We start from the raw sequence: 27,971 nt of genomic DNA, 5'->3' as shown, positions 1-27,971 counted from the left end.
CTTTTAATTCGTTCAATTGCTACATTCATACCATAGTCCATACTTTTATATTCATTTCTTGATCTGTGGCCCGTTGCTTGTAAATATTTTATCTGTGCATAATTTGTTTTACATTTGTTTCAAAATTTAATTTCTTGTTGTTTTTTATCTTATATCTTGATTTTTTAGTGATTTCTATACAGTTTTAAGAAGAAACTGCGAAATTTCAATTTGGATTTCGAGTTATGTAACATATTTACCTATGTTTAATCTATAAATAATGTCAACTAAGTGTTTACGCCATGAAAGTCACAGTTAAAAGTGAGTAATTATCTTTTGGAGATATTCAAGGATTTTAATAAATTCTAACATACCTACCAGTAATTATATTATATTACACTCTATTTTTAAGTGGAAGCTTAGTTTATTTATCTTATGTAAGTGTTTTAAAAATAATTAAATGGATTTCAGGTTGGACGGGTGTAGCTACTTGGCGTTGGATAGCAAACGACGATAACTGCGGCATTTGTCGTATGCCCTTCGATAGTTGTTGTCCTGATTGTAAGCTGCCTGGTGACGATTGTCCGTTAGTTTGGGGCGCGTGTTCTCACTGCTTTCATATTCACTGCATTGTGAAGTGGTTACATTCCCAGCCTCAACAACAGTGTCCTATGTGCAGACAAGACTGGAAGTTTAATAATAAGTAAAACCGGGGGTGCAACAGGCAACAGCAAGTACTAAAAATAAATATGTATTAACATTTTTTTATATATTATACTTAAATATTTCCATATTAAAAAAAATAAATAAATTGATATGCAATTTAAACTTTTCAAAGTAAATATTTACATTTTCTTTAAAAGATGTGTTTTATAACTAGAGTCAAGACTTGAATTGCATACAAAAATACTGCTAAAAGCATAATTAAATGGAGTAGGATTAGGATAGAATAGGAAAGTTCAAGACAAGATAAATTTTAAATATTAAATGCACACAGATTAACATAAAGACAAAACAATTAGCTAACTGTAGGAAAATTCTGTTTACAATTACCTATAATTGATATGTATGATTGATTGGTATTCAGCATTATCAATAATTCTATAATTATGTATTCCTTGCTCCAGTAATAAGACAGAATGCAGTATTTAGTACCACCATTATGCATCCTTAAACACCAATATAAATGTTAATTTACTATTTCAAAAATGAAGCCAAAAGTGAGGAATAGAGTGAATTAACACTTGTTTACATCTGTTTACCCAGCTATATGCTGGATATAGTATGAAGATATTTATTAATATGTTCTGAATGTCTCTAGGATCAAAGGAAATTGGTTAGAGCTTTTGAAATGTCTTTCTATATCTATAGAAAAACTATTGGTAGAGTACTCCTAGGATCTGATTAATACTACTTCGGTGGCCATAACAAAGAACTGTAAATCATATGGGGTCAATAGTATTTCAATTGCACAACCACAGAGAAATATAACAATAAACAAATTAACAGTCAATAGTGCTTGTGAAAGAGGACTCATTAAATTAGACTTACTTAAAAGCATCTCTAGAATTAGCACCAGATTGGATGTGTATGTGTGTACAATTAATCAACATTATTTATCAACAGTTGATTTTTAATTTTTAATGTATTTTAAAATCTTTACATAAATTGTAGCCGATGTGTTATTTTGATGTAATTCCTATATTAGTGTAACATTTAATCTAAATCCGTTCATGCAAGAAAGTGAAACAAACAAACTCATGAACTTTCATATTTATAATATTAGTAGAATAAATTTTATTAGTATTAATTTCTAAAAAAGGTAGAAAGGTCTAGGAGAATTTATACAATAAATTATTTAACACATTTATTTTATACAAGTGTATAAAATAAATGTTCTTTTCAAAATGAAAATATGTTTACAGTGATCTCCCCTTAGATATTATAAATAAAATATTTAAAAGATTGCACACACCTTCCCACTCACATGAAGCAGCTGTTGCATGTAGATGAGAATAAAACAATAGGTCACTAAGTGCTTTCAAAAGTATCCTACAATAGCCGCCATGCAATGTGGCGTGCGCCGGGCCGGTAGTGGCGCGCTCTCATAGTAAACAATAACAGATAATACATCTATGGCTTAATTCATTGTTCTAACATCCCGGACAATAAAGCTGAACATATGCAATCGCATGTATATTGTCTTAAAGATATATGATGTTTTTTACATATTTTAAATCTTGTTCTCTTAATAATGGTCAATTATTTGAAATTATAAAAATTATGCATAATATTTTTTTTTTATTTTGGTTTTATATATCTTCAAATTATTTGGTATTATTTAAAATGGCAAATGTTGTTATATTTGTCTCAATGTTTTTAACCAACTAAACACAGTTAAGTAAAATGTTAAAATAATAAATTATATGTGAACGCGTCGCGGTGGTCATACTCATGTTACTTAGTCAGTCTGAATGGCGCACGGGCGGGGACGGCCGTGTCTACCGAGCGCTCTGGAACGCGCGTGGCGTGACTTACGTGATGTTAATGTAACCGCGCTCATTATACTATAGTGTTCGTGTTATAGTATTGTCGGAGTGACGCCTCGTTTAAGCATGCTGATGGTACAGACTAACGCTCACCACATGAAGACCACCAAAATAAAGGGACCTCCACCCGTGCCACCGCGGCCTAGTCAGAGCATGGTGGCTGAAGCACTCGCTAAGACTAGGAAAGCTGTGGCAGATTCGAAGGCCACACTGTCTAAGACTAGAACTTTTACTAAAAATGAAGTGAATCGTGTTTCGTCGAAGGCTAAAACATTGGACAGGAACTCTACACCGAGCAAGCCTTCCGTGTCGCCACGACAGAACGGGCTCGCGCGCGTCAAGTCATTCATTAAAGACGTTATTAGTGATCGTAGCTCTTCGTCTGATGAAAAGAAATCGAGTGGTCAAAACTCGAGGCGCAGCTCGAGTGATAGCAATTCGATTCACTCTCCGACATCTAATAAATCAAATGAATCGTTGAACTCTAAAGCCGTTAAGACATGTAGGCAAATATTAGTACGGTCACTTTCTACTTCTAACAAGTTAGATCAAGATTCTAAATGTAAAGTGTCCAAGTCTTCTAGCTTTGCTGAAAAAACTTTACCCTTACGTAAAGCCCCACCACCTCCTTTATCGCCAAAGCCCAGATTGAAGCCAATGAAACCTGTGCCACCTCCTCTACATAGAAGTATAGATGGCAATAAACATACAAAAGAACCAGATATTAGCATATACACTTTGCCAGTGGATGCTAAGACTCAAATATTTAGTGCAGATGATTGTTATGCTACAATAGAGGAGAGTTCTAACATTGAAGATAGATTACAAAACATTTCTCAAAAAGAAGTCAATGTCCTGTCCAATTCATTAAAAACAACTGAAGATATCTTACAGGATGAGATATTAAATAAAAATAACAATTCACTAGATAGAAAAACATCGCGAGTAACCGAAATGCTTATTTCGGAGATTCTCGCAAGTAGAAACAATAACAAAGACGAGGCCAACGCCGTTATAGATAAAGGGAAGGATTCCACGAACGGCAATGACTCGTCCGACATTGAAAAGATGAAGGACATGAACAATCACGAAATGTTAATATTCGAATTGCAAACAATGAGGTCTCAATCGAATGTTACCGAAACCCTAGAAGCAGATGCAGATGCTAAAGATACTTACGATATGCAATGTGATTCAGATTCTGAGCATAATTATGCGGCGTCAGTAGCAAGTGAGAATATAGAAGATGACCAGGCTTATGCGTACATACAAGACGACGATCTCAAATCTAGGTAAACATCAATTATATATATATATTTTATATTAATAACTATATTCTTATTTACATATAATTTTTACTTACATACTTATATGTATATTGTTAAATTTATAAATAATATATAGTCGGCTTAGAGTGTAAACCTGCTATCAGCCTATAATGCTAATTCTCAGTAGAGATAAAAAACGTTTTTAAAAAACTGAGTATACGTATATAATCGATTAGATGGATATAGGTTGATTTTGTATTGTTTTTACACATTCGAGTGGTATAGAAATGAACGAGAGCATAAATACAAAAAAGGATTTGATTTTTTTTTAATATTGATACACAGGTTTACACTCCAAGATGTCGATATATACATTAATAGGGCATCGTGAAAATTGTAATTATCGTTAAATATGAAACTGTCGTTACTGTGTAATCTGCAATATATAGGTTAATACTTATTATCAAAAAGGTAATCTTAAACTATAACTATATGTTGTAGTGTTGTTATGATAAAAACTTTCTGTTACACAAATTACGTCGTAAACGTCGAACTGGTTTGTAATGACCGCGTGGCCCGTATTTTCCAATTCAAATAAAATAAAAATTAAAATTGTATTGAAAATATTTATTTTAAAATTTTACATTCACTTGTTTGTTGTATTTTTGTTATAAATACATATTTAACTTATAATGCGTGTATATAATATCAACGCACAGACAAAAATTATATCTTTAGCTTAAGCCACTTTAATTTAAAGACCCCAAGAAGTATTTTTTTATAGTTCGTATTCAATGTACAGAAATGACCTCTAGTCTACCGTACGGTAAGCTAGTTTTCTATAAGTAAATATAATAAAACTGTAAAAGACCACCATCATCACATTTTCCGTTAGTCATAGATCGTTATTACATTAATAATGTAATTAATGGCATCGTCCTTAATAATCGTTTAAGTAGAAGAATTTAAAAATAACAAATTCTGATTAAAATTAAGCAATACATGCGTAAATAGATATAGTATATAATATAGTATTTATGTGCATTCTTGAATTTTTGTATAAAAGTTTAAAATTCAATAAGCTTAAGTTAATACATAGGAAAAAAATAGGAAATGGTGCCATTAAGTTGAGCCTAGTAACGTACACTTGTAGAGTCTCCGTATAGCATTGACGTGCAAATTGCATTATGCAGGTATGTTAAACCCTACTTAGAGTGAAAGGAATTTACATTGCACATATGAAAGAATATGCCATTCTTACATTGGAAATAATAAATAGCGAAAAAAATATTTCCATAAACGAAAAGTTAAAAAAAAATTTTATTGTATTTTTAGTAGTATACTTTCTTTTCAATATAAAAATTAGACATATACGTGTTTTTTTTAAATAAACGAGTAATATCAAAGTAGGTTAACATAAGATCAACCGCAGGAACCTGGAATACAGCCAAATGTGATGTGATGTTTATACATACGAAGGATGCGGCATATTTTGCATTACCTTAAGCCTTTCTTAAACTTTTGTTTATGTTATTTTAAGTTTTTTTACTTTTGTTTTAATTATTTTCAACGATGACAGCGGGTGGCTGTATTATCAAATGCATTGAAAAAAACTTAGTTCGCCTACATATAGATATTTTATACCTACTGTTTTAAAAAATCTAGATCAAACTTACAACATAGCATGATGATCGAAATTGTAATGGTATAATATAAAAAAATATACTATAAAATGTAAAAATTAAATGTCATTCATATAATTTTGTAACGTTATAAAGAAACTATGTAAGACTACTTAAATTTTAAAGTGCGTTATGAAAATGGAATACTGCCTTGAAACTATTACTTTTTAATCTATATCTTGATTTCAAATCTGTACTTTCCAACTATATTTGTAGAAAGAATGTTCTTTGGCCTTTGATACTTAAATTCTGGTACATATAAAAGGTCACATGCACCAGTGCCCAGACAAACCTCTAATTATATCACTATGCACCACGTAACAGCTACGGCATTTATATGTTCTTCCTGACAACCATTATTTAATATCAAAGTGTGTATATCTATTACTAATATAAATTAAATATTTCTGGTCTGAGAAATATACATATCGTCGGGGATAGTGCAAATCCGCGTAACTAGCATTGGATAATTTCGCGTAACTGACATTTGTAGCTAAATCTCAATTTCACGGCCATTCGACGTAAGATCCCGATTGGCAGCCTCCTGTTTGATGGGATTTTTTTTTCGACCAATATAAAGCTAGATTTCGCCTAAAAACAATACTGCGTATCTATAATCGACAATTAACAGTACCGCGTATGTCTTCAAGTGTCATTAGAAGTGTATTTTGTAGTTTATTTTTGCTGTCAAACTCCGTCAAAACACATTAAAACAAGTAGAGCTTACTAAAGAAATCGCTGGCACGCTCGAAACGTCATAAATTAAGAACTGAACTAAACTGAACTAAAGAAATCGAAGCTTTATCTTGTTGCGACACAACCACTTTTAGATAGATAAATTTCTTTATTGCATACATATAGAAAATAAAATATTTTACAAGAGAAATATAGACCAATATTGAAAACAGATAAAAATAAAAACACAACACAATAAAAACATTTAGCGCATAGAGGCAGTATGCAAAGGCGACCTTATCACTACGAGTGATCTCTTACAGGTATAATTAAATAACAATAAGATTTATTTGTATCTATTCCTTTTTATTTTTCACTTTTAGTGCATTCTGCTTAGAAAGTCCCAAATTACTGTCTATTTTCTGAAATAACCAATGTTGCATCGGTAGCTTCAACATCAACATGTAGCAATAATGATTTGCTTCCTGAAAGAACCCTGGAACGTGAGGCTGCCATTGAGGCTGAAAAAAGATGCATGTGATCTATGTTGTTCATATAAAGCTGGCAAAATTACAGAACAAATATATCAACAACATGTGTCACGTAAAGATTTAGCAAACGAGAAAAGACTTTAGACAAAGACTTTAGGCTGCAAAAATGGAAAGCTTCACGTAGTAACAGCCGATTTACAAGCTGTGAAATAATGTCCATTTGTGAAAGCTAGTGCATTGTATTTTAAAATGAAGTTAATTGTCCATATAAAACGCTATTGGTTTAATGAGACAACATCACATTTAAAAGCTTCCACATGCATTTCCTTTTTTGTCGATTATTTGAATAAAATCTTAGAAGAGAGTACTAAAAACGTCGTAATTTATATTGATGGTTTACATCACAAAACAGAAAAGTCATAGTTTCAAACGCACTTCCGCATTTTTTTAGAAAAAGACCATACTCAAATGGAAGTGGATTCAGTTTACTACATAATAGAAAGTTAAAACATCGGGAAATATTTTTATATATTCAATACTCCTCAGTTACCAAAGAAGCTAGCCTGAATCCATTTCCATATGAAGTAGTAACGTGTGACCACACTTTTTTCAAGGATTATAGCATTAAAAGTAATCTTATATATGATACAATCCGCCCTGGAAGAGGGGCTGGTACAAAGATGACTGAGACATAAAGTTTATTTATATAAGGTACCTGAAGAATCTATTATTGTTATTCATAAATTAAATATATAACAGTAATTTGCTTTTAAATTTACTGATAATATATTTTCTGAAAAAGCTCTTGGTCTTTTGTGTATTAGTACTTTGAAATTATTTATACTTGTAATACTTAAAGTTGTATAAAAGGCTGATAAAGAATCGCTCAAAGCTGATTAAAAAGTGTTATTGATAGTGTATTTTCAATTTTATATTTAAGGGGGATTGTTTAAAAAAATACATTAATTAATAAATAATAAAATCTTCATTTTATTATTAAATATTATTTGGAAAATTAATTGCACGTTTGATTTTAAAACCGTGTAACTAACTGTCAAGTTTCAATTTAATAAGATCGTGGTAAAATCAAATCAGCGTAAGTGGCGTGTCGCTTAAATTAACCACTTGTTAACCACTGTAAAGGATTGTATATGACAAAAATATGTAGAAAATACCAATTATTATTCTCTATGTTAAAATGAGACCACTTGGACTTAAATTAACGATGTTATAAAGTTTTAACCTTCTCCTGTAAAATCTGATCAAATGCAGATACGCGCTCCCCACCTGTGGTAGATATGCGGTTCTGCACTATCCCCGACGATATGTTCCTTGCCCGGTTTTGTTTAGCTAGACTTCGGTGTCGTAGCTGTTCGGCCGTGTTCACCATATAGCTCCAACAACAACACAATAGTATGTGGCTACATTGTTTTAAATGTTCTCTTATATTGAATCCAGTATGTCTACATAAAATAACTAATTTAACTAAAAACTTGAGAACAAAATAATAAGTAAAAATATAATAATAATACGTTTTATACTTACTATAAAACTGAGTATTACAATTTTTTTTTCATTATTATGTTTATACATTATAAAACCGATTTACTGTTTTTTTTTAACATTTTGTTCATCTATAAAAATCTAAGAAAATCTTTGGAGTTGAAACTAAGAAAATAATTGTTTCAGATTACGTAAGCAGTTTCGGGCGATCAGCACGATGTCGCTTCAAGGGCTGCCTCCGTTGCCAAAGAGTCTTAGTGGTTTTGCCGATTGCGAGCCAGACCTTGCTGAACTTCCACCCGCCCCGGCACCTTGTGATGCCAACCCTCCTACGGATCTTGATTCCCAGTTGGTCTATTTGAAAAAGGAAATGGTGAGTTGTGTTGAAATACCCATGTTGCCTTATTGTCTAGGATTTGGAAATAGGAGGTATAGGAAATTAATTCGTTAACGATATTTTTTCTCTATTGGGTAGGATTTCTGTACCCATTCTTATTTTTAAGTTAATACATAGATATTTCTTTGTGATAGTTTTCAACTCATCTTATGTAATATATATAAGTAATTTATTGTTAATATATCACCGTGCTACCTAAAGAACAACGATATATGTATATTAAATGTAGGCCATGCTATAATTAACTATTTTTTTAAAATTATTACTCGTTCCCCTACGGAAGGTGACCTCGTGTGTGCATATTTATTAAGCGTGCTCTATGTTCTCAAGAAATCGGTCAAGTGCGTTTTGGTTCTAGCTTGAATAACTCGAAGTTGACCTTTAACTTTTAAATATATGAACGAGCTTGCTATTACGAATACTAATAATTTCAGAGATATTAATTTTATTACGAAATTTTTTTTTCGTTTGATAAAGGCGCAAATACTTGTATTTGTTTGCTTTTTATACATAAAATACATATAATAATAAAAAATATTAACACATTCATTAAATCATTTTGCATTGTTATAAAAGTAATTAAATCCAAACGAATTATTTCGATTTTTCTGAAAGTATTATCATGATATATTTATAACTTAAAAGTACTTCTATAAATATTTTTTACTCATAGGTTTCTTTTTACTCTTCTTATTCGAATAAGACTCCAAAAGATAATTATTTGATTTAAAAACATTTACCAGTAGTTGTTAGAAAAGTAACGTATTTTAGTAAATTTTCGTTAAATTAAATAATTATATAGGTATGTAAGTCAAATATTTACATAAACATCGTAAAAAATGTAGAACACGCTTCACATCCTGAATGCTTTAGACGTGTTTACCTCATACATGTTTTATACAAAAACTAGAATTTTTGACGAGAAAATAGATCGATAGACACAATCTATCTATGAAATATAGCATCACGTATCAACGGCTCCAATAAAATTTTAAATAACTTTTTTTCGTCATTGCATATATTTATAGGTATATATATTTTATTATATGGATAAAACTATCTTATCGCTGTCTGTACATGGATAATCTATTATTACTTTGTAGTTTTCTCTATTATATTTTTAGTGTTAGTTTTAAATACTGGAATATGCATAAAGGTAAAAATTACATTTTACATCATCATCATCATCAGCCTGTCCTCGTCCACTGCTGGACATAAGCCTCTCCAATGGCACACCACTGAGCTCGATCTTTAGCTCTTCTCATCCAGCCGTTGCCCGTCACTTTGCGAATATCGACACCCCATCTAGCTGAAGGACGTCCATAATAAGAAATGTCTAAATAGCTTATCTGTTGATATTAAATTAGATGTCCTAAATAGAGCAACGCGGAAAACGACCGAGAACGGTTTTATATCTATATGAAATAAATAATGTTTACCGAAACGGGCATGCTTGCAGTTTAAAAACCAGATGTTGTTCATGCATTTGAATTTATCTCTTACTATCGTATCGGCCATTAGGTTGTATCCAGCACTCATTTGAGGAAGCTATTACTCGTTTTACTATCTTTTTATATGCAAAATTTATAACTACATCCCTTTCTCTATACAGATTTAACAGTCTCTAGAAAGTTACTGGTATACTTTTTTTTTTATAGTTTTGTTGTATGTTATGTATATTCTGTATTTCTATTCGCGTATAATACAGGATAAGCAGAAAAAATCTGGCATTAAGACATTTACGTTCCCACAAAGACGCTTCCGTTCCCATTAAGACACTTTCGTTTCCGAACTTCCTCCGAATTCTGGAGGCGTTGCTTGTTGAGTGGCAGAACTAAACTCCGAGTGGGAGCGCCCCTGCCCCTTGTGCCCTTGCGCCCTTACGCCACGACCGGCCTCTACACGATGTAGAGTAAAATAGACTTGCATTTTTTCCTTACACTTTAAAAACAAGTGAGTACCGCTTTGAGAAAATACTACGAAAAATATTGTTGTTCTATTATTATAATAATAGAACAACAACTCAATTGAAAACACATGTATTATTAAATATTTTATTTTTAATAATATTGTACTAGCCTAATTGACTTAATTTCTTTAAGTAGAGATAAAGGTTAACGCTAATAAGTAAAGCCCGCGTTTTTATGATTAGCCGCAATAGCCCGTAACTGCTAAAGCAATATCATTAATTGGATTACATCGTCTCGGTCGCCATTTTATTGATTATTTACTCAATTACTTTTTTTTATTTATAAATTAAAAATAAGCTCTATAAATTAAAAATAAATACATATAGGTTTTCTAAAAAAGTATATTTTTTCCTAAGTGAAATAACACTTTAAAAAAAATTAAAATAATATAGTATTTGACACCTGAACAAGCCTAGCAGGCACTATTTTACACAATAGAACTGCAAACGTGCAGATGACATTTAATCCTTCTCATGTGTATGCACCACACGATGTTGAAGATTCGTGTCGTCCATTATCTATTTTGTGTTTTCTAAAGAATCCGTACAAATTAATCTTGTTTACAAGTAGATCCGGTCTCTATAATATGGTTTCATGAAGTTTTCACCCTTCCGCCCATGTGAGCTACATTGTAAGTCTTACATAAATAGAAGTAGAAATATATATATCAGTTTCACGCTATATCCCGCACACAGCGGGGATGCTCCGTTCCTCATTTCCGCCATAAGCAGTGCGTGTTGAGTGGCGGAACTCAACGTCGCGCCTTGCCTCGACACCAAAGTGAAGAAATATTATTTGAATAAACATTTCATTTTGAACAGGAATTGAACCTACGAACCAGTCGCGATTATAGTCACACACTAGTGTCACGACTGACATCGACATAACATAGAAAACGGACGATATAAAACCTATATTAGCTGAACTCTACTAACGTCATCGCCTTAGTTATAACTGACGTAAAGATATAGCAAATAATAACATATATATACGTAGTATGACATATACGAAGGTAAGCGTCCACAACGCAATAAAAAGTGCTCGCGCTTCGTTTGACAAATAACAATAATGTTGAAACACTGTTGAAACTAGGAAGATAATAGCCGCCATTATATCACGGGCCGCGGTATGACGCATAGCTAGCTAGTCATTAGACAATTGCTATCGTTCATACATACATACATGACGTTATTTACGGAAAAACAGAAATGTTAATTGATTTGAAATGATACGGTTATATTTTTTTGCACTCTGAACTACTATTTTATACTTGAGACTTGTTTTGTAATTTCTTTTCTTTGAAAATGACGATTTAGATTTTTTTTTATTTTATGTGGCTTTATTCTCCACAATTCGGCAGAAAGTGGGGAACGGAGTGTCTTAACACTTAGTTCTCTCTGCCTACCCTGCTGTGTGCGGGATACAGCGTGAAGCTGACTCTATAAAATTAGGATTTCAGGGTAGGTATTTATATTTAACACAAATATCATAATAACTAACAAACAGAACAGGTTGGTCTGCGACTATCGTGCAACACGCAGCCTTGAAGGCCTTGTAATAATTCGCATCCCACATTCGCGTTCTTTATGATAATAACCTGTCGATGTGCGTAGATCTGTTTGTGCATAGATTGTGATATAATGTGACTGACTGTACCTACAATTTAGTGCAATTTAACAACTAGGTATATTAGAAACTGGACGACACGCTCGCGGCTTCGCCCGCTTGTACTATTATTAATTTACTAATCTTTATGGTTTTCGTTTTCAAATAATAATATCATTTCAGAAACCATATTTATAAGTATATTGAATTAAAGTTTCATCTAATTCTATAAACAGTTACCTATATCAATTTTGTAGACTAACATTTTTGAATATGTTTTTGTTTATAAAGAATTGAACTAAAGCAAACACTAAATGTTAATGGAAGCTTGCTAAAATGCATAGTTAAAACTATAATTAAATCGGTTAAGTCGTTTCTGAAACAGACGTGAACAAACGCACAGACAAACAGACAAGAATTTAATTTTACTAATTTTAAATATTTCTTTTTATTTTACGTGTGTTAATAACGTTTTGTGTGTTAATAATATTTTTTTTCTTATATATCTTCCAACACCGATCCTCTACTATTTAATTACAAGTATAGACAGATATATAGGTCGAAATTCTTATTTAAATCGAAGTAAATTTGTTTTTCTGCCAGTTTGTCATGTGACAGCTTCTATTACGCGGATGCAATTAATACTTGATCCGGTTATGTGTACTAATAATATTAACTGGACCTACAAGTTACATTGGAAAGTCATCGGCGTTTACGATAATATTTCTTAATTGTTCGACTTAATTTTGCGTTAACTTTCTAACATTTGGATGATTTTCAAAAATTGTTATTAATTATAATTAGAATTTCGAGTCGGACGTATTAATACTATGTGCCATTAGCCTCATTAAACTTAATTCCAGTAGATATAATAAACTTTTTGAAATATACATTTATATCTTGTCATTAAACTCGTACTGAGCTATCGTTTATCTGTTAAATTGCAATTCATTGTTATATATCTATATTGTAAATTATATGAAATTACTTAAAAATCGTAATTTTTATATTTACCTATTACGCTATCCAACATGGCAACCTCTAATATATCCTGTCCAAAAATAATTCATATACTTTGAAACATTTCGCAAGAAATTCTACTATTTTGTTGTATTAAAAGATTTTATTCGCACAATTATCCATTAAGCCAATAAAGCTATATGTTTACATCCTGCCACAAGTTTTTTATACAGTTGCTAACGTAAGTACTGGTTGAGGCTACGTACAACTATATTGGAACGAATAAAAAAAGATGAAATCCTACAAGCGTCACTTCAGGTCTTGCCACGTTGAATTATTTTCTATGGATTAAGAATATATTTTTGTTTATTATAAGATTCGGAGTCAAGATGACTAAATTTGAAAGTAACGAAAACTTCACATTTTTCATCTATTTTGTATTATTATGTAGGTAGACTTGTCCAAAACATGCGTCAACTTTCTTTCGTCTTCTTTGTAACATCTTCCCACGCAATTGTTTAACGGTATCTATCCTTTATATGTGAAAGGGACAAGTGCTTGACAATCCTCAACGATCACGCATAATTCTCACATAACTTACGAAGGTACAATATGTATTTGGAAATATTTTGATAACGTTAAAACATAATTAAAATCATGTTTTTTTAATAATAACGAGTAAAATATTATTACTATTACTTAAAGATAAAATTATGTATTTTACAAACAATGTTCGAACCCACAGACAATGTCTACAATCTATCAGTTGTCTATTCATAATATACCTAGGCTAGTGAGGAGGATGTTTAATTTTTACAAATTTATATTTTCAAACGATTTATAATAATTATTAAAAACAAGATCAATTTTAATACATTTTTTAAAATTTTAAAGTTTTAGGTTTAATAGTTATATCAGATGTAACGTATGAGCTCAACGAAAGATTGATGCTGTAAGTTTGGAATAGCGATTAACCCGCATTGTCTAATGTCAAGCGGACACATCCGTGTTGGTACCCACTTCGTAGCGTACAAGTGGTATAGTAAATATGCTTATATTTAAGTTTTTAAACTATAAAGTTACTTTAAATATAGACTAGATATAATATATGAATGTTATAAAAACATTTAATGATTACATAGGGAGGGGACCAATTTTTTCAATTTTATTTATTGCAACTTATTTTTATAATAGGTACGACCTAACAAAATGTTACTTCACTTTAGTTATATTAATGTTTATATACATTTTTCTACGATTTTACTGTCTTTAAAATATTATACTTCAACAGTTTTTACTTCTATGTAATAATATTATAAACATTATACAGTAATTACCAGTACCTATAAAGGAGTTAAATGCACCGTATAAGAACGTTAATATCGGATACTAAAAGCAGGTTACAAATCCGGCATAAAAGGAGCACGATATTAATAGAGCACGCGACACCCTGGCGGGTTGCGTCATTATAACTTAAATGATCAAACGGGAGAAAGCTTCCACCACGGTCACGCCAGCTCTGTTTAGAATGAACTGTGAAATAGACTTTTGTATCTGTAACCTTATCTGCATTGAAAATGTGCGTTTCAAACGTGACTGTATATAATTGCAAAACTAATAGTGTTATATTTCTTTTTTTATAAGTTGAGGAATGCTATAACTGGCAGAAATGAGACAATTGTGTTAATTTGAAAATCAACGTTTCTTCCTTCTATTATTTAAGTAGATTAAAAATATATATTTTTGATTTTGCCTACATATCGCTTTCGGCTCGTCCACTGTCATCATCTGCTTCATAAATACCCTCCGGGGGGTCTTCGTGCTTTTTACGTGACCTTCCTCCAGTATCATCTATACTCTCTTTTCGAAGGTCAACCGAATTTTCCCCCTGAAATATTATAGTTTATAATTAATTTTATTAGTTAACAACATTATTTTTTCAAGTACCTACTGACAGATGTACGCTTCAATTATCCCCTTTTTCCTTTATGTTGAGTTGATTGGAATTGATAATTAATGTTAAACTGGGCTGGTCCCCGCCCTGATAGCGAGTTTGACGACACTGCATTTAGCATCGACTATAAATATAGTAGTCAACGGGGCGCTAACTCAAACAAACGAGAGTAACGACGTTATAAATATCCGTGAACTGTATTTTTTTAATATTTTTATCATTATTAGAATATAATATAGTTCTGAAATACATTTTAAGCATGTTCCCACAAATATATTCAAATAATATTAACAGTGTTAATAGTGAAAATTAATATTAGTAGGTATGAAATTAGATATTTTAAAGTTATAATTTAATAAAGTGTGTCTCTGGTGTTGAATTCTGCGACTCTATTAATAACCGCACCTAGAATTCAGCAAAAAGTGGGGAACGGAATGTTTTAACACTAGGTTCCCTCTGCCTGCCTGCTGTGTGCGGTATACAGCGTGAACTGATATAGTTATTAAAAGTACATTTGAACATTTATTATTATTGTGTGTGTAAAGACCATAGCTTTTTTTACAATATATAATGAAAGGACGTTAACCTCAAGTACGTGTACTGGAAGTCCCCTTCGGATGATGCACAGTTTAACGAGCCCTTAATTAATCGATTCCGCACTAAACACGCGCGTCATTTTAATTTGTCAATTTTATCTATATTTGTCCATACAATTATAAGCATTTTGTTTTTTGTAGTATGACTGTAAATGCGACGGTTGTGTATTCTATTCCTACTCGAGGCAATTAATTATATACCGTCCTCGCTCTGGCAACAAGACAAAACGCGGGGTTGAGTTCCACCACTCAATACTCAACGTCTCGAAAATTGGACGGCAAGTGGGGAGTGGAGTGTCTTAACACTAAGTTCCCTTTGCCTACCCTGGTACATGCGGGATACAACGTGTAGCTGTTTCATTTATTTTTCATTGTTTTTAAGCTTGTAGATAAATATTGTTTGTTAAACATACTTAAATAATTGTATAAAATAGACAATTTTAATATGTAAAAAAAATCAGTTTCCAGATTTCGAAACAAATAAAGTACAAAAAGCGGTCTATACTAATTTGACAATCTTTAAATCAATGAAGGCTCTAAGAAATAATTATAGGGCAAATGATAATTTTATCGAGCTCTTTAAATTTACTTTTCCACGCAGACGAAGTCGAAGATACAGTTAAAATACAAAATGTGTATTTTATATTCTGCTGTTTTTTCGTTTTTCTACTATAAAATAATATATTTAATACATGGATATTGAATAAAGAATTTTAGTCAGTCATGGAAACCTTGTAAGTGGTCTTGCATTTAAAATTGCAAAGCATCGTATTACTCAAACGTCCCGTCATCACCATTGAACTAACTAGAAAAATTGTGTTTGGTAATCTAAAAAAACATTAAATATTTTATTGATATTGTTTTTTAATGTTTATTTATCTGTGCTACTTTATATATTACGTTTTCTTTTTTTTTATTTGTTTGATATAAAAAAAAGGATCTGAGGAAAAATTCTTGTCCAATTTAAATACCAATGTTTATCTAATTATTTTTTTATATACATGCAAAACTTAATAATTTTAGTAGTAACTAAGTAATTCGTCATTAACATTAAACTGGTATTTGTCTTAGTAAAAAGTCATCTATTATAAGCAATATTACATCACCTTTTGCCTAGGTGCAAGTTGCAACCTGCAATGCACGTGTGAAGTAGCACCTGTTACGTTTCTACTTGTAGTATGATTGTGATCTAGCATGAGTGCAGGAAATATATTGTGTTATAAAATGAAAACATTATAGATTTTTTGATTTCAAAATTTTTTTATTACTATAAATATATAATATATCAGAGACATGTACAGATATATTTCGTTACGTTTTTTTTGTTCTATGATGTTAAATGTATTTTTTAAGGTTTTGTGTTTATCCGTCTGTCAAGACCGTTTATCGCGAGATCGCGTGGAGGTGTGAAGCTGAAATGAATATCCAATATTCAAGTCTATGGTCCCTTGAAGTACAGAAAAAAATCAAGGTTCTAAGTGAACACAATCAAAAACCACGAGCATTTAACGATATATATCGATTTAGCTGTATTTTGTATGAAATTCGCGTAAGCAAAGTCTATAGAGTACTTCCCATGGACCTACATTTATGAAATTCGGCACGAAGTGAGAACTTACAATAGAAATTAAGAATAATCCGAAAAGTGAAAATTTTCAGGCATTTCGTAGAAAAAGAAACACTACAAACTTATATTTGTAGTTCTTACGTACAAAATGACTGTATTTGTTTGCAAACTTAAGTTTGTGAACTTATATAAGTTGTACTTGCCGTTAACCTACAATCCTGAAATTAGAGTATGGGAGTCTCGATGCGCGAGTCCGACTCGCACTTAACCGGTTATTATTATAAACCGCTCTAGCCTATAACCACAACAGTGGCGAAGCAGTAGTAGTCCCAAACCTTGCGTGATAATGCGCATCGGTCTCGCATCACGACCGCCGGACGCGCGGCACTTTCACACGTTATCCATAGACAATAAAAATTTCACCTACATTTCAGTATTCAAATTACTAATAATTAAAATGTCTTTCCATCATTTATCTAATGCAATAAATTTTTAATATTTATGTATTTTGTACTATTTATATATTTTTGTATAATATGTTACATACAGCTGATATGTAAGCGTAATATAAAATATCGTATAATAAAACTCGAATTATATTTTATAATTATTATATAATTGTTGTTTGATAAGGCCATTACGTTCGTTTAGTCCGTTATAGTCTTTAATTAAAGTTATTTCAGAATACATGTAATATGTATTTATTTTTGTCTTCTTCGGTCTCTTTTATGGTGTGACTGTCATTGAATTAATTGGCACTGTTAGGGTGTGATTATAGAATAAAGGACTGTGCAAGATTTTTTTTTTAACTTTAATAGCCATAGTTAAAGAATTACAACACAATGCAGACTAACATAAATAAAAAATATCTTTTGTCCGTCTTATGTCCCACTCATATTAATTTATTCTACTCTAAGACCATAAAAAATATGTTTATATGTAATAATACAGCTTAAGTTTTAAAGAAAATCTTTTAAAATTAAATAAAAACTTCAAAATTTCTTATATATTTTATAACTGAATATTTTTCAAAAATATGAGTAGAATATTCCTAGTGAGATTTCAGAACGATATTAACGTAAATTATATTTGATAATAATTTCACAGAGTAAAAAAAAATGTTAATATATTATGAAGTTTTATTATATTAACAACTTACTGTACTTAATAACATTACATACAATTGTCTTAACAATTACAACATTAGAAAGGATGGCATTTGTGACATAACTACGAGTAAAGTAATTAGCTTTGACGTTTGGAAAACGCAAATTGAAATGCTACTTAGTCTCGGTTAATTGGAATAGGAATACCAATCGGTACCATTTGTCGTTCGTTTAGAAACACTTTTACTGCCCGTCTTGTTTTCATCTCGGTCACGCTTTCAATGATCGCTCGGGGGAGATCTTTTAGTTGGTTTGGTTTTAAGAGAACACGCTTGAATACAGTAGAATTTCTATGAAGTTAACTTGCCGTGCCCAAACTAGATTAATCTTGTGCCCACCCCAGAGATTTTACTTATTAAAAAAAACGTTCACACGTTTTTACATACGTAAGTATACTAAGGTTCAGGAAGAAAATATATTGTAAAAAGTTCCCTTAGTATTTTATAAATTATATTTGTATCATTATATAAGTGAATTTATGTAAGCCATTATTATGATAATATGTAAAGAAATAAATGAGATTTTACTACAGCAAATATGAAAAAGAATTAAATATCAGTAGGCTATTCAGAAATTGCGAAATACAATGTATGCATTTATAATAGCATCTCCAATTTCGTAACACTAATTAATATTACGTATGTTGATTATATTTTTATTTTATTCAAACAAAAGATTTCCAATTACGTTCTAGATGGAGGTTCGTACTGTTAAATAAATAATATGTAGGTAGGTAACATTAAGGTTGCAATGTCGGAAACAGTTATTCGTGCGTTCCCTAACGATCCATTCATAACTTCCCAATCGCCGACTACTCATATAGAGTTGTTAATGACTGACGCAGCATATTGTAAATCGTCATAGCTGATTTGGTTAAATTTCTAGTAATCGGGAATTAAATTCCTTTGAAATACGAAAACATTACGGCTATTAGTGGAACACTTACAATTTACATTGAATACGAAAACCTGTACACAACCTGTAGAAGAGAAAGTAATAACTTCAGGTCACTGGCGTAAAGCTATCTCTTTGTTTGCTTATATATTCGGGAGGGCGCTTAGGTACGTGATTGAAACCAGGTCGCAAGAAAAAGCCTAAAAGAGATTCCTTTTGGTCTTACCTACATTTTTTTAAAGAGAATTGATGATTGAATAGTTAACCACTTTATTCGTGTCCGCTGTTTATTTATTAATTTCATTTTATTTATATCGGGATTGTTAATTATTCTATAAAATCTTTTCAGACGAATTCATTTCAATTCTAACTTTGTTTAGTAAAAGTAATATAAGTGACTTCTATACTTACAAAATATCCCGTAAACCCCAAGACGGCCATTGTTTCTTTCCTAGCGAAGAGTTAAGCAGAGCGCGACAGGACACCGCGATAGCGTAACGTTTGAATCATAGTTAGCTGTTGCCACAAATATTTTAGTTCAATCACTAGATTTTTTTTAAAATACACTATATAAAATAAATAGAAATATATTAATCATTATTTATTAATTGTAGAAAAACTGTATTTGCTGAGAACAAGAAGTGTTTTTGTCCTAAATTTAGTTATTTCATGCTGAACCTTATTTTTATTATGAAGTCCTATATTTTATACCATATAAACGGCTTAAGTTCAATAACTTCTTTTTGACTATATGTAAAAATATGTTTAACGTCCATTATGCGAGTCAGTCATTACGCTGTTTATAATATTCTGAGTCATCTTCGACCTTTACTACATCTAAATTTGTGTATAGCGCTGCCAACGACCTGGCTTGATTTGAGACATATCGTTATTGAACTAAGAATTGCTACTTAATATATTATGTTTCCTGTAAAATAATATTAATATACTTTTTAGTTCTTTCACTAAGTCATTTCTTTTACATTTCCTTTTTCCATTACCACTCTGTCCCCCATGTTCCGCCTATTTCCGAAAATTGCGTGCTACATGACGGAACTAAACGCAGCACTTTGTTACTTATATTTTAGGCCAGTCGTGGCGCAGGGGCACCAAAATGTGACTGTAAACGCGAGTGGTTGTGGTTTCGATCCATATTTGACGAAATTTTATCGCTCTGGTGTCGAGGCAAAGTGCAGCGTTCAATTACGCAAAAGTACATTATTTACCAGAATTCAACGAAAAGTGGAGAAAGGAGTGTCTTAACACTAGGTTCCCTCTGCTTGCCCTGCTGTGTGCGGGATACTGCGTGAAGCTGATTCGATATTAAATTAGATTCAGACTCAAAACCGTTGTGTCACTGGGAAACATGCCAACTCCGCCAATATTTCTTTATTTTTAGAAAACATTAGATTACTTCGTACATGTATAGACTATTGTTTTAGATTGGCCTCGCTGTGGTACGGTATTTGTCGAAATGTTAATTGTTGTGGTGTCAAGGTGAATTTGTACATTTACTTGGTAATAAAATTAAATATCATGCCCATATTGCCATTTTGTCATAAGTTTTGTATTGCAATTCTAATTTGAATGTGGTCAAAGAAGTTTAATTGTTTTTTCTTGCTTTCAATAGTTATTTAGTACAAATATGAACGTACCTTTATTAATATTATGTAAGTTAGTGAAAATAAAGATGGTTGTTAACGTTTATTAGTGCCTACAACAAAATTGTAAAATTAAATATACTGTATAAGATTATAAAAATCCTCAATGGATTTGCTTTGCCTTTACCACCGAGTTAAGGTCATGTTACACCGGACGACCTACCAAACGTGAAGAAAACGAGCGCTGCATTCAAATGGTTGACTGCTTTGTTTTCCAATGTGACTTTATAACATCTTACTTTTGTACTTCAACGTCGTTAGCAATATAATGCTCAAATTATAGATCATATAAAACTATCTGCTTAATTTTTTTTATTGAGTTAAATTTTATTACTATGAATTTATTAAATTAAATTAGTTCATTTATTGAGGCAACACTGAATGTAAACACTTTTGCTCTGCTTTTTTAGAAGTCGAAACCAGTTTTGTACAGAATTTAAATAATTAAAATACCTTTATAAACAATTCAAGGTTAAATGTGTGAGCCGAAAACCCGATGATTCACCTCACGATATATTACGAGACATTGCGGCAAAAAAATAACAATCGCACTTAAATGAGGTAGTATTATAAAAAGTTGTTCATTCTTATACCTCATTGTAAATAAGTATTCGTTGGCGAGGCAACCTCAAGCAAGGCACTTGTTGAGTGCGTGCAAAAATTTGAAATGGGAAGAGTCAATTTTTTTTAATACTAGCGACCCGTCCGCGGCTTCGTCCGTTTTAACTATACCATTGTACAATGTTTGGATATTTCATATCTATTAGAACGGTAGGTAATTGAAATTTGTAAATGTTTTAAGCAAAGTTTTAATAATGTATATTCTATTCATTATCTAAAGTTTTTGGAGCTGAGTCATCGACGATCAAATATTCCAGACCGGAATTCGCAAATAGAAACACTATTTGTGAATTCTGGCCCGTTGCGTCGTTCTACCATACGTAATAGATACTTTGGTACGCGAATATGACGTCGGTATACATTTTATAATAGGCATCGTTAGTCATAACATACTCCTTAATAATAGCATCCGAGTGGGGATCGAACCCACAACCGTCGCTTTACAGTCACACCCTTGTGCCCCTGCGCCACGACGGGCTCTTTACTGTTTAAGTAGTCTTACTGTTTATTTTTTGAATACTGTAATGTTACGTTTTATCAAATATTTACAATTAAAAGAAAGTCTTATCATTTTGATAGGTTTCTTTTTAATATGCTATGACGTGGATATGTGTTCCTAATAGATAATGGTATTGAGTAAGACTGCATCGTAAGTTATACTGAAGAAGATAAAAGAATATATGTCGAGTGTGGATTTTAGGTTCAACCCACCTTAAATCGAATTCTTGAAAATGATAGCGAATTTGACTTGAAAACTAAAAGATTACATAAAACAAAAATAACCATTCTTATTTTGTTAATAAAAATCTTAACCGAGTATTCTCAATAACATTAAACAAGGCGGGCAGATGGCACCAATTGTGAAGTCCAAAGCGCAGCTGCAAGCCTCTTTAAACGATAAAGATGGCACGCGCTCTACCTGCTCTGAGTGTGGAACTTACCCACAGACCAAAACTACTATTAAACTTATTATTATATTCTTAACTCTGTATGTATTAAAACTAAAATGCTAAACGAATACATAATTACTCGTATCTTTTGATTGTGGTGACAGCTTAATTTTTTCTGGTTCAAGATCGAGAGGACGTCTTGACAGACAGACATGCAGACTGACCGACAACAAAGCAAACTTATAAGATATTCCGTTTTTTCTTTAGAGATACAGAATGAATGTTGTATACATCACCGAAATTTGAGTTCAAAACTATGAAGAACATTAAACGTATGCGCGACGAAGGACGCAGCCGCGGACGGGTCGCTAGTATTAAAAATACTAATCACATTTCAAATTAAGATGTCTACTAAATATAACCTTAAATTTTTATAATTTTTCTTTTGCCTATAATATGTACATAAAAACATGATTTGTTCCTAATAAAAGAACTTGGGATTGGTTTTTGCGCCAGCAAACAGCAGCTGTGGATCATTTTAAGATCATATATGTAGTTTTTAAACCGGATTTGACGATAAATACGAGTACGGCCCGCGCGTGATTCCAAACGTGAAATGTGGTACTAAGTGGAGCAAGTATGCAGTATACTTTTATGTCCTTAAAGGTTCTGTCTTGCGGCAAAAAACTTTTGCTTATCTCTTCTTTATATGGCAACAGATGGGTGTCTACAATTTCCGTTCACCGTAACAGTTACTAGATCGTAACACTAGCTTGATTTTGAAGAAAATTACTCGTTCATCTTTTTTTAGCTTAACGCTCTATCCCGCATATAGCAGAGTAGGTACATGGAACCTAGTGTAGACACTCCGTTCCCCTCTTCCTACCGAATTTTGGAAGCATTGTGTCTTGAATGGCGGAACTCAACGCCGCGTTTTTAGCCTTGTTACCAGAGCGAACAAATAATAATTCATTTCCCCGAGTGGGGATAGAACCCACAACCATTGCGTTTACAGTCACACTGCACCACGACGGCCTCGTACTATTCGTGGAGTGATGTATCTAATATTCCTTTTCATAAACATCATTGAGCGAAGCGAGCGGAGAGCTCTACTGGAGGCTTTTTACACTCTCTGTCACCAATAGGCTCCCAAACTAGTTTATATTGTTTATTCTTAAATAAAAACATGTTATAACTGCAGATAGTTGAAATTACATTCACTAACTATATTCTACTAAAATACATACAGAATAATTTTGAAACTATTGATATAGCATACGATCAACAAAAACTATACAAGAACCACTTTACTTGGGCAATCTTACAAACTTGGCCAAAGTAAATGGACTGGATCGCGGCCGTGGGTGGACTGGTCTCACGGGACCGATGCCTTTTTCTGACGCCTTCGACTGTAACTGTACCTAATGGTCGTGTCGCGTATCGGTATGTCAATGGGGCGCTGATGCCGTTGCTTCCTCTATTGCAACATTATCTAATTTGTTATTGAGTATAGACTTCTCGAGATGATTGTCAAATTATGCAATTCTTGTCTCTGATACACTCTCCTACCCGGATGATGGATATTGTACGGTAGATACTGTATTTGGTGTTATGCTTTTTAAATTATGGATTACCTTATTAGTCTGATTCATTATATATATATTATACTTGATTTTTTTATTACTGTGCTCTTATAATAAAACAAATTATATAATCTGTATATTAATTATGATTGTCGAATTTATCTTTTGATTTATTTTCAATGGAAAAATACAATAGTTTGTCACGAGTACAATATACGCACAATACAAAAGTTTCGTAAAGGAAGTTATATTCAAGTATACGTAATGCCGACTTTCTTCCGATTCGTGCTCATAATAATAATATTTTCTCAACTTGTAAGCTAAGGTACAGGACATTGAATTCAAATAAGCTTCAACACGTGGGCGCAAGGGCCTCCCTAGAGACGCCGGCGCCGGAGCTTTGGTATCTGTTCATATTATCCATTCTGATTAAGAAATATATAACTGAATATAATTTTAATGTATCGTTTAAGAATTTTATTATATGATATGATCTCGAATATTCTATTTTTATTATTGCGATATTTTAAAGCGTTACAAATTTTAAATTTCGAAACAACGAAATTCTATACTTGTGGCTTACCCAACCTACTTTATATCTTCCGTGGTGACTGATCTATAGCACCTATTACTTCACGAGAACAGAAAATATAGTGTTAATTTAAATATTATATTTTTATTATTAGTAATCATTAGTTATGTGATACCGTTATACCTAACATGATTAGAACCTACGATCTGAAATGAAGAGAATGAGAAATGAAAAAGTTTTACAAATTATTTTATAATTCATTATCTTTCTACTCCTTAGTCGTTCTGAAGAATACAAAAGGTAATTATTTCGTTAACCAACGGTACTCCTTGAATAGATTTGTTCCAACTATAGACTATTAAGTACACAATAGGACGGACGGACGTGGTAGGTCCAAAGTAACAAGAATTTCCTTTGAACTAGCTATAACGACAATAACAACTCAAAACAGCTGTTGATACGCCCATTTCTTTCGCTTCGGCTTTGTCTATATTTTTCTAATAACAAATGAGTTGTTTGTAATTGATTGTAATAAATATGATCTTGATGCACGTACGTTAGACGCAAACCATGCATCCAGATGGTGCTAATGATATTTACTCCTAAAGTGATAGCGCGATGGTAGAAAGAGGATGGATGCACCAAATCAAACAATTCCTGGAAGCATTCCCCATAGTGAAAACGGTAAAAAACTGACAGAGAACCAAAGTATCTCCGTGTACTTAAGGGTTCTAAGCCCTTGTGAATTTTGGACCATCGACAATTCTGCGACTATGGATCAAGTGGTTTTAATTGGTATTGAGGGACGGCTGCCCATAGGTGGGACTTGGTGGACATGGTGGGACTGCCCATAGGTGGATAGGGAGGACAAGTGTAACTGTATCTATAATGCTTATGCTTATCAATAATAGTATATATTAATGATATATTCGATAGTCGATACTATCTGGAGGTAACCTACTGTTTTATTGATGTAAATGACATTGACGACCTGATGTTAAATAAATATAATCCGTAGATTATTTGTTAAATTTAATTTAACTTTTTTGAATATATCTACAAAAAAATACCTTTTTTACCTAGTTTAGTACATAATAACAGACTTAAACTTTTTGTAAATGTTCAGTAAAAAAATGTTCATATTGATAAGCACTAATTATAAAATAAGCACCTATTTACGTACATATATTAAATTACCTTTTCATACCTTTATCGGATTTGTAAAGCACATTAACCTGTCGACTTGGAAGCATATTATATTATAAAATGCGGAATTGTACTTTATTACAGTTTCATAGTATATAATTTTGACGTCGTTCGTGGTCTCGACGCTGTTAACGTTCCTGAATGCGACCAACAAGTATCTATTACCAGTATCACGTTTGGATCGATCAAGATATTTCTATTTGCATCGAAGCGTAGATCTCTCGTAGAACTTTCTCTCTTTTGATGAATGGAGAAATTATTATTATGTTTATCATTGAAATTAACCTAACAACTGGAAGGTATATTTATATAATAGATATAGTAATAGTGTGGTTTTTTTAAGATTATCACTTATTAGGCACATTACAGTGTTTACATATTTCTACTCATTTCGTGTGAAATGTTGCAAAGTTTTCTTTTTATGCTGCATTAATATTACGTCCTACATCACAGTCGTGATCATTCTGCATTCCTGACTAACGCAATCGAAGAGAACGCTCAGAAGGTCACCAGACGACTGTTTACACGTTCTACAAAACATAGAAAAGTGTTAATAAAAATTGAAACACTTACACGAATATTTGTTATTATAAATAAAGTAATTATTAATTAAATTATTATCTAACATAATAATATCGCTAATTCATCAATGAAAGTCTCGTAAATTTATTATGGGCGTTAAGCGTGACCCATTAAATATAAATATTATTTTTATTTTCTTTTGTTAAATAATAAAGATAGAATTAATCGCAATATTCTGATTTCTACTTTAAAGTTTATTCAACCAAACTAGACGACGACCTTTAAAACAATGATAGTAGGCATAGGTAGGTATTGATTAGATTGCGTCATTCATGATCACATGCTTTTTAATGATTTAGCGTCCGGCTCGCGGCTTCGCCCGCTTCAGCTTCATAGCTAAACTTTTTTCAATTCAATTAAACACTTATTTTGTAACAATATTGTCGCATGCAATTCTTTATATTGACATAACTTTTTATTTAAGTACCGATTGTAATAAGACAATCACTAAATGTTAAGGGAAGTTTGCCAATATACAACAGCGAAAACTACATTTAAATCGGTTAAGCTGTTTCTGAGATTAGAGTGAAAAAACTTCTATTACTTTAATAAATGTTCTTAATAATATTTTGATCGATTTTCTCATATACATGTACAGACAGCGATGAGTTACAGCGGTTTTAATTATTAATAGATAACTTTGTAGTAATAATATATATTTTGGAATAACTTAAGTGTTGATTAAGTTTATTTCTATTTTCCAGGCCAGTCTTCGTCAGCTAGATCTGTCCCTCCTATCTGAGCTCTGGACCCTGAGTGAAGCGATGGCGTCATGGCGACGGCAGCTAGAGCGCGGAGCTCGGCTCCGTCCGGCGCCACCGCCTCCCCCGCCACCACACTATCTAAGAACATAAATATTATTAAATATTGTATATTGTAATAAATATAGTGATTTCCTTTCCCCTAATTTTTCTCTTTCCTTCTATTTTATACACTCATATAAACATGAATAGTACTTATATGATACAAAATTTTTGAGTGTCATGTCAATTTAAATTATTATTTAAATATTATAAGTGGTAAAAAAAGATAATCTAAAAGCATTTAAATTTATTGATAGTTCCATTCATAAAAGATAGAATATCTACTGAGTAACACAACGTTTGATTATAATAATTTAAACTAATTCGTTACTCTTATGATAAATGGTTATTAGTATATTTTTGGTAAGTTGATTTGGTTTGAAGTTAAATCAGCATTTTGTACCAGTCTATATTTCCTTATTATATTTCATCCCGAGTATTGAACATCTTGTATTCAATATTTTCACTTCAATTTTATTATATCTTTTAACAAATTATATTACATGCATTTCATGACTGTTTGACTTCGTACTTTTAATTAGCAGACATTTGTTATTTGTCTATCTTTATGATTTTTATAATATAATTGCTTTTTTTACTATAAACTATATATGTGTTATAAAAAAACAGATTTTTGGTACCTGATATTTATGTATATTTTTTAAGTAAACAGTTGACAACTAAAGGTATATCTGTAAACTGTCTGCATTAAAATTCTAATATGGTTTTTTAATATGATATGGTCTTAATGTGTTGACGTGTAAAAATGTGTGTAATTGTAGATAATTGCAGTAGCTAGAGCGTTAAGTATTAATTTTTAATAAAATGTTTACAATA

General features: G+C 31.7%; 2 protein-coding genes across 4 annotated transcripts; both read left to right on the top strand.

Moving 5' to 3' along the window:
• The first annotated feature begins 86 nt into the window (after nucleotides 1-86).
• Nucleotides 87-8,475, top strand: lmgA (anaphase promoting complex subunit lemming A). Of its 3 annotated transcripts, none has more exons than XM_085202741.1 (3): nucleotides 87-300; nucleotides 451-709; nucleotides 8,334-8,475. In XM_085202741.1, exons 1-2 carry the CDS (start codon nucleotides 282-284, stop codon nucleotides 684-686), a joined length of 255 nt encoding a protein of 84 aa, XP_085058867.1. In that variant the 5' UTR covers nucleotides 87-281; the 3' UTR covers nucleotides 687-709; nucleotides 8,334-8,475. The 3 variants fall into 3 exon arrangements, with proteins under 3 accessions (XP_085058867.1, XP_085058865.1, XP_085058866.1); XM_085202739.1 differs by having other exon boundaries at nucleotides 451-713; nucleotides 8,334-8,474; XM_085202740.1 differs by having other exon boundaries at nucleotides 451-730; nucleotides 8,334-8,458.
• Nucleotides 2,398-27,971, top strand: LOC146528931 (uncharacterized). The gene is made up of 3 exons (XM_085202738.1): nucleotides 2,398-3,820; nucleotides 8,334-8,520; nucleotides 27,036-27,971. Exons 1-3 carry the CDS (start codon nucleotides 2,595-2,597, stop codon nucleotides 27,183-27,185), a joined length of 1,563 nt encoding a protein of 520 aa, XP_085058864.1. The 5' UTR covers nucleotides 2,398-2,594; the 3' UTR covers nucleotides 27,186-27,971.

The sequence above is a fragment of the Heliconius melpomene genome, chromosome 19 (genome assembly GCF_056956725.1).
Source record: "Heliconius melpomene rosina isolate 202511_hmr_F chromosome 19, ASM5695672v1, whole genome shotgun sequence".
Taxonomy (NCBI): Eukaryota; Metazoa; Arthropoda; class Insecta; order Lepidoptera; family Nymphalidae; genus Heliconius; species Heliconius melpomene.
Note: the sequence above shows the minus strand (reverse complement) of the source record. Positions and strands in the feature narration are given on the sequence as shown.